The sequence below is a fragment of the Natator depressus genome, chromosome 6, assembly GCF_965152275.1.
Source record: "Natator depressus isolate rNatDep1 chromosome 6, rNatDep2.hap1, whole genome shotgun sequence".
NCBI lineage: Eukaryota > Metazoa > Chordata > Testudines > Cheloniidae > Natator > Natator depressus.
The window spans coordinates 5,241,623-5,249,218 of NC_134239.1; the positions used below are offsets into that span (position 1 = coordinate 5,241,623).

Consider the following 7,596-nt stretch of genomic DNA (forward strand, 5'->3'; position numbering starts at 1 on the left):
TGATACTAAACTGGGAGGAGTGGTTGATACGCTGGAGGGCAGGGATAGGACACAGAGGAACCTAGACAAATTGGAGGATTGGGCCAAAATAAATCTGATGCGGTTCAATAAGGATAAGTGCAGGGTCCTGCACTTAGGACGGAAGAACCCAATGCACCGCTACAGACTAGGGACCGAATGGCTCGGCAGCAGTTCTGCGGAAAAGAACCTAGGGGTGACAGTGGACGAGAGGCTGGATATGAGTCAGCAGTGTGCCCTTGTTGCCAAGAAGGCCAATGGCATTTTGGGATGTATAAGTAGGGGCATAGCGAGCAGATCGAGGGACGTGATCGTTCCCCTCTATTCGACAATGGTGAGGCCTCATCTGGAGTACTGTGTCCAGTTTGGGGCCCCACACTACAAGAAGGATGTGGATAAATTGGAGAGAGTCCAGCGAAGGGCAACAAAAATGACTAGGGGTCTGGAACACATGACTTATGAGGACAGGCTGAGGGAACTGGGATTGTTTAGTCTGCAGAAGAGAAGAATGAGGGGGGATTTGATAGCTGCTTTCAACTACCTGAGAGGTGGTTCCAGAGAGGATGGCTCTAGACTATTCTCAGTGGTAGAAGAGGACAGGACAAGGAGTAATGGTCTCAAGTTGCAGTGGGGGAGGTTTAGGTTGGATATTAGGAAAAACTTTTTCACTGGGAGGGTGGTGAAACACTGGAATGCGTTACCTAGGGAGGTGGTAGAATCTCCTTCCTTAGAAGTTTTTAAGGTCAGGCTTGACAAAGCCCTGGCTGGGATGATTTGATTGGGGATTGGTCCTGCTGTGAGCAGGGGGTTGGACTAGATGACCTCCTGAGGTCCCTTCCAACCCTGATATTCTATGATTCTATGATAAGTGCCTAGAAGATGTAAAAGGAAATTTAGTTGGACAGCATCCTGTCTGGCAAGAACTTACTTATCAATAGCTGGGATGTGAAATCCTCATTTCTGTGTTTGTTCTATCACTGTAGTCCCCGTTTCCCCATTGTTTGTCTGTATAATCTCTGTCTGGTTCTGTGATTATTTCTGTCTGCTGTATAATTAATTTTGCTGGGTGTAAACTAATTAAGGTGGTGGGATATAATTGGTTACATAACCATGTTTAAATGTGTTAGGACTGGTTAGTTAAATTTCAGGAAAATGATTGGTTAAGGTATAGCTAAGCAGAACTCAAGTTTTACTATATAGTCTGCAGTCAATCAGGAAGTGTGTGGGTGGGAATGGGAACAGGGAATGGGGGTGGGGAAATTGGAATCATGTTTGGCTAAGGGCAGGAATGGGAACAGAGACAGAGGTGTAATGCTCTGTGGTGTCACAGGTGGGAAGGGGGACACTAAGGAAGGAAACTGGAATCATGCTTGCTGGAAGTTCACCCCAATAAACATTGAATTGTTTGCACCTTTGGCCTTCGGGTATTGTTGCTCTCTGTTCATGCGAGAAGGACCAGGGAAGTAAGTGGGTGAAGGAATAAGCCCCCTAACAGTATTTTACACTGAAGATCTCTGCAGCATCTCTGCAGATGCTGCAACAAAGTATCTCCAAGCATGCCACCCGCCTCCCTCCCTCCTCTCATCTGGTTTGCTGTTTTCCCTGCCAGCCTGGGCCTCCAGAACCCTGCCTTGTTGAGCCAGACATGCAAGCCTGCTGCAGCACAGACCCAGGGTTTGGGTTATGTCCCCAAAGCTGTAGATCTAGACTGAAACTAGCTCAGTAGGACACCTGTCTTGAGCACGCAGATACCCAGCTCCCAATGGTATCTAAACCCCAAACAAATCCATTTTACTCTGTATAAAACATATACAGGTTAAAATGATACATGTTTGCCCCCTATATCACTTCAAGAAAGATATGCACAGTGGTTTGCCCCCCAAGGTAACAATTACTCACACTGAGTTTATAAATAAACAAAAGGGATTTTATTAAGTATAAAAAGTAGGATTTAAGTGGGTTTAAGTCATAACAGATAGAACAATGTAAATCACAAAGTAAAATGTGCCAGGCTAAGCTTAATACACTCAAAAATCAGTTACAAATGTTAACTTCTCACCCCAGTTGTTATTTCAGGTAAAATCCTTCTCAGATCAGATGCCTTTTCTGACATGGGTCCAGCCTGTTCTCACCCATTCCTGTGGTTACAGTCCTTCTGTTTCTAAGTGCTTGCAGGTATCTCTGTGGGGTGGGGAGGCCGTCTCTTAAGCCGGCTGAAGACACTCATTGTTTGCTTCCCCACTTTATATGGAACTTCCCCAAGGTGGGAAACCTTTGTTTGGAATTCCACCCCCCTCAGGAAAAGTACCAGCTTCAAGATGGAGCTCAGTATCAGGTGACATGGTTACATGTCACTGTAAGACCCCAGTCTCCATTCTTCCTGGGTTGGCCCACAGGTACACAGGAAGGCTTGCAGCTAAACAAAGCCATTCACAGTTCATTGATTCTGAAGCACCTTTAATGGCTTCCACTTAATATGTCTAAGCCCTGGTCTACACAAGGACTTTAGGTCGAATTTAGCAGCGTTAAATCGATGTAAACCTGCACCCGTCCACACGATGAAGCCCTTTTTTTTTCGACTTAAAGGGCTCTTATAATTGATTTCCTTACTCCACCCCTGACAATTGGATTAGCACTTAAATCGGCCTTGCTGGGTCGAATTTGGAGTACTGTGGACACAATTCGACAGTATTGGCCTCTGGGAGCTATCCCAGAGTGCTCCATTGTGACCGCTCTGGACAGCACTCTCAACTCAGATGCACTGGCCGGGTAGACAGGAAAAGAACCACGAACTTTTGAATCTCATTTCCTGTTTGGCCAGCGTGGGAAGCTGCAGGTGACCATGCAGAGCTCATCAGCAGAGCTGATCATGTTGGAGTCCCAGAATCGCAAAAGAGCTCCAGCATGGACCGAACGGGAGGCACGGGATCTGATCGCTGTATGGGGAGAGGAATCTGTGCTATCAGAACTCCGTTCCTGTTTTCAAAATGCCAAAACCTTTGTCAAAATCTCCCAGGGCATGAAGGACAGAGGCCATAACAGGGACCCGAAGCAGTGCCACGTGAAACTTAAGGAGCTGAGTCAAGCCTACCAGAAAACCAGAGAGGCGAACGGCCGCTCCGAGTCAGAGCCCCAAACATGCTGCTTCTATGATGAGCTGCATGCCATTTTAGGGGGTTCAGCCACCACTACCCCAGCCGTGTTGTTTGACTCCTTCAATGGAGATGGAGGCAACATGGAAGCAGGTTTTGAGGACGAAGAAGATGATGATGATGATGAGGTTGTAGATAGCTCACAGCAAGCAAGCGGAGAAACCAGTTTTCCTGACAGCCAGGAACTGTTTCTCACCCTGTACCTGGAGCCAGTACCCCCCGAACCCACCCAAGGCTGCCTCCTGGACCCGGCAGGCGGAGAAGGGACCTCCGGTGAGTGTACCTTTTAAAATACTATCCATGGTTTAAAAGCAAGCATGTGAAAGGATTAATTTGCCCTGGCATTCATGGCTCTCCTGGATATACTCCCAAAGTCTTTGCAAAAGGTTTCTGGGGAGGGCAGCCTTATTGCGTCCTCCATGGTAGGACACTTTACCACTCCAGGCCAGTAGCACCTACTCGGGAATCATTGTACAACAAGCATTGCAGTGTATGTTTGCTGGCATTCAAAGAACATCCGTTCTTTATCTCTCTTGTTATCCTCAGGAGAGTGAGATATAATCCATGGTCACCTGGTTGAAATAGGGTGCTTTTCTTCAGGGGACACTCAGAGGAGCCCATTCCTGCTGGGCTGTTTGCCTGTGGCTGAACAGAAATGTTGCCCGCTGTTAGCCACGGGGAGGGGGGAGGGTTGAGGGGGTAGCCACGTGGTGGGGGGAGGCAAAATGCGACCTTGTAACAAAAGCACATGTGCTATGTATGTAATGTAAACAGCAAGGTTTACCCTGAAAGAGTGTAGCCAGTGTTTTATAAAATGTGTCTTTTTAAATACCGCTGTCCATTTATTTCTCCGCCAGCTGCATGTGTTTCAATGATCACAGGATCTTCTCCTTCCCAGAGGCTAGTGAAGATTAGAAAGAAAAAAAACGCACTCATGATGAAATATTCTCTGAGCTCATGCTGTCCCCCCATGCTGACAGAGCACAGACGAATGCGTGGAGGCAAATAATGTCAGAGTGCAGGAAAGCACAAAATGACTGGGAGGAGAGGTGGCGGGCTGAAGAGAGTAAGTGGTGGGCTGAAGTGAGGGCTGAAGCTCAAATGTGGCGGCAGCGTGATGAGAGGAGGCAGGATTCGATGCTGAAGCTGCTGGAGGATCAAACCAATATGCTCCAGTGTACGGTTGAGCTGCAGCAAAGGCAGCTGGAGCACAGACCGCCGCTACAGCCCCTGTGTAACTAACCGCCCTCCTCCCCAAGTTCCATAGCCTCCTCACCCAGACGCCCAAGAACATGGTGGGGGGGCCTCCAGCCAACCAGCCACTCCACCCCAGAGGATTGCCCAAAAAACCAGAAGGCTGGCATTCAATAAATTTTAAAGTTGTATACTTTTAAAGTGCTGTGTGGCATTTTCCTTCCCTCCTCCACAACCACTCCTGGGCTACCTTGGTAGTTATCCCCCTATTTGTGTGATGAATGAATAAAGAATGCATGAATGTGAAGCAACAATTACTTTATTGCCTCTTTTCAGAGTAACAGCCGTGTTAGTCTGTATTCGCAAAAAGAAAAGGAGTACTTGTGGCACCTTAGAGACTAACCAATTTATTTGAGCATAAGCTTTCGTGAGCTACAGCTCACTTCATCGGATGCATACTGTGGAAAGTGTAGAAGATCTTTTTATATACACACAAAGCATGGAAAAATACCTCCTCCCACCCCACTCTCCTGCTGGTAATAGCTTATCTAAAGTGATCACTCTCCTTACAATGTGTATGATAATCAAGGTGGGCCATTTCCAGCACAAATCCAGGTTTTCTCACCCCCCACCCCCCCACACACAAAAACAAAAGTGTATTTTCATAAAGTGTATGGAGTGCAATGTCACACACGGCTTTGCCCAGCACTGGACAGAAGGGGGACTTGAATCTGGATCTCCCACCTCACAGGTGAACACCCCAAGTATTCGGCTAAAAATTACAAAGGGGAGGCCCACCACTGCCTCCTACAGTGGCTGTGTTGCTACTGGCATCGAAATCCTCCCCCCGCACACACACAGTGTTTTGGGACAAAGCTATTCAGCGTATTTGTAACACATCTGTGAAGAGTTTCAGGTCAATCCAAACGGTAACGTTTTTGATAATAAATGATTAGTCCAGAAGAAATTCACTGATTTCTAGACACCTTTGCTTCCCAATGCTGGGAAATTACTTAAAGAGACATTTGGAGAGGTGACCAACAAATAAAGTGGAATACAGTCACCTCAGTTTTGTATCATGTTAAAATGACTTCATGGGACAGACAGCGATCCAGGCCAGCTGATTCTCTGGCCGTCTATGTTCCATTTCCATCGGTTCTTGTGCTGTCCTCCCCCCTCCCCGCGCACACACACACACATTGTTTTGCAATTTTATTCCTAAACTCTGTGTGATTGGTTGGGTCATAGAAACCCCTTTGGAACTGTCACCAGATGTCCTGAGACGTAAAATTGAACATCTCACCCTCTAGGTGGATGCCCCTAGCCACCAGATTATAAAATCATTCTCTCTTTCTTGACCTGTGAGTCTTCCTCAGGTTTTGTCCACTGATCTGAGTTGAGGCCTGCAGACCTTGTTGGAATACAAACAAGTTAATAATAATAACAATATAATAAAGAACAATATTCCCAATGACTCTGCGAAATTACTTTGTAATGGGCTGGGAAATTGAATTCACCTGTTTTCACTCCCCACCACTAAACCAATACAGAGTTAAACAGATTCAAGAATTGGTTAAGAGTTTATTCATTACTTTCCTCAGGGCATCCTTCACCTCCGTGTTCCTCAGGCTGTAGATGAGGGGGTTCAACATGGGGATCACCAGCGTGTAAAACACTGAGGTCACTTTGTCTCTGTCCATGGAATAGCTGGAGGTGGGACGCAAATGCATGAAGAGGAAGGTGCCAAAAAAGATGACCACAGCGGTTAAGTGGAAAGTGCAGGTGGAGAAGGCTTTTTGCCGGCCCTCGGCAGAGCGGATCTGCAGGATGGTGGAGATGATATAGACATAGGAGAGGAGGACAGTCACAAAGCTGCTCCCTGTAATACAACTCACGAAAGCAAACATCATAATCTCATTGATGTGGGTGTCAGAACAGGAGAGCACCAGCAGCGCAGGGTCGTCACAGAAGAAATGATTGATGATGTTGGAGCTGCAGAATGACAGCCGAAATGTACAAAATGTGTATATGATTGAATCCACCAACCCCACAGCGTACACCCCAGCCACCAGCTGTTTACAAAGCTGCCTGGACATGGTGACCATATAGAGTAGCGGGTTACAGATAGCCATACAACGGTCATATGCCATCACAGCCAGCAAGAGACACTCAACATCTCCAAAAATGATAGAGAGATGCATTTGCACAGTGCAGGCAGTGTAAGAAATGCTTTTCGTCTCAGCTAAGAAATTCAGCAGCATCTTAGGGGCAATTATCAAGGAAATGCAGAGGTCACAGAAAGACAAATTACCGAGGAAAAAGTACATGGGGGTGTGGAGTCGGGGATCATTCATGATTAAAACGATCATCCCCCCATTCCCCAAAAGGGTGATACCATAAATCACTAGGAACACCACAAACAGGGGGACCTGCAGCTCCGGACGATCTGTCAGTCCTGAGAGAATGAACTCAGTCACCTCCGAGTGATTTCCCTTTCCCATCTCCTCTGAACAGAGATCAGGCTGCTACAGCGATGTGGACAGGTGGATGGTGTGGAAAACCTGTCCCTTCTCTGTAATGAAATAAGTGAAGATAAATGGAGATCAGTTTCTCAATGGACATCAGTACCCACTCAGGGAAGGGCTTAGTCCACAGAGCCAGATGTTCACAGCTGATCATTCCAGGTGTTCGATAAAATGCACATGCTCTGCAAACACAATGACATGCAGGTTAATCATACCCCACACAAAAACACTCCTGTTCACTAATCCTCAACAGAAAAGAGTGACTTGTGACTCTGCTGGGAGAGAATCAGTCTGAAGGGATTATTCCATCGCTAAAGAAGGGGTGAGAGTAAAGGAGTGTCAATCTTTCCACCCTCTTTGAGCAAGGGGAATGCTGTGGCTTGGCATGTCGGTTTGGGGTAAAGTTGCTCATTGTGCTAATTCAGCTTTTTGGCATTTACTTGAGCCTGTATGAAAACCCAGAGACATAATGGGAAGCCCTGGCTTCAGTGACTAGGTAATTGCCTATTTTTTTCCAACCAAGGAGGTCACTTCTTTATCTGAAGGGGTCGGAGTTGGGGCTGAGGCTTTTGGTGCTGGAGGTCTGGAAGTCAATACCTGCTGATCCCCATGGTGTCTGCGTGTGTGTGTGTGTGTGTGTGTGTGTGTGTAATTCAGGACACTAGCATGTACCTGCTGAGAAGAGAGAGAGAGATGTGGTGGCATTT

General features: G+C 46.8%; 1 protein-coding gene across 1 annotated transcript; it reads right to left on the reverse strand.

Annotated features, from left to right (window-relative positions):
- Positions 1–5,926: 5,926 nt before the first annotated feature.
- LOC141989875 (olfactory receptor 5AR1-like) lies at positions 5,927–6,865 on the reverse strand. The gene has a single exon (XM_074956796.1). The coding sequence runs from the start codon at positions 6,863–6,865 to the stop codon at positions 5,927–5,929; it is 939 nt and encodes a 312-aa protein (XP_074812897.1).
- Positions 6,866–7,596: the final 731 nt, after the last annotated feature.

Excerpts from the sequence above, each read along its gene's own strand:
- LOC141989875 (XM_074956796.1), bottom strand. The coding sequence starts at position 6,865 with ATGGGAAAGGGAAATCACTCGGAGGTGACTGAGTTCATTCTCTCAGGA.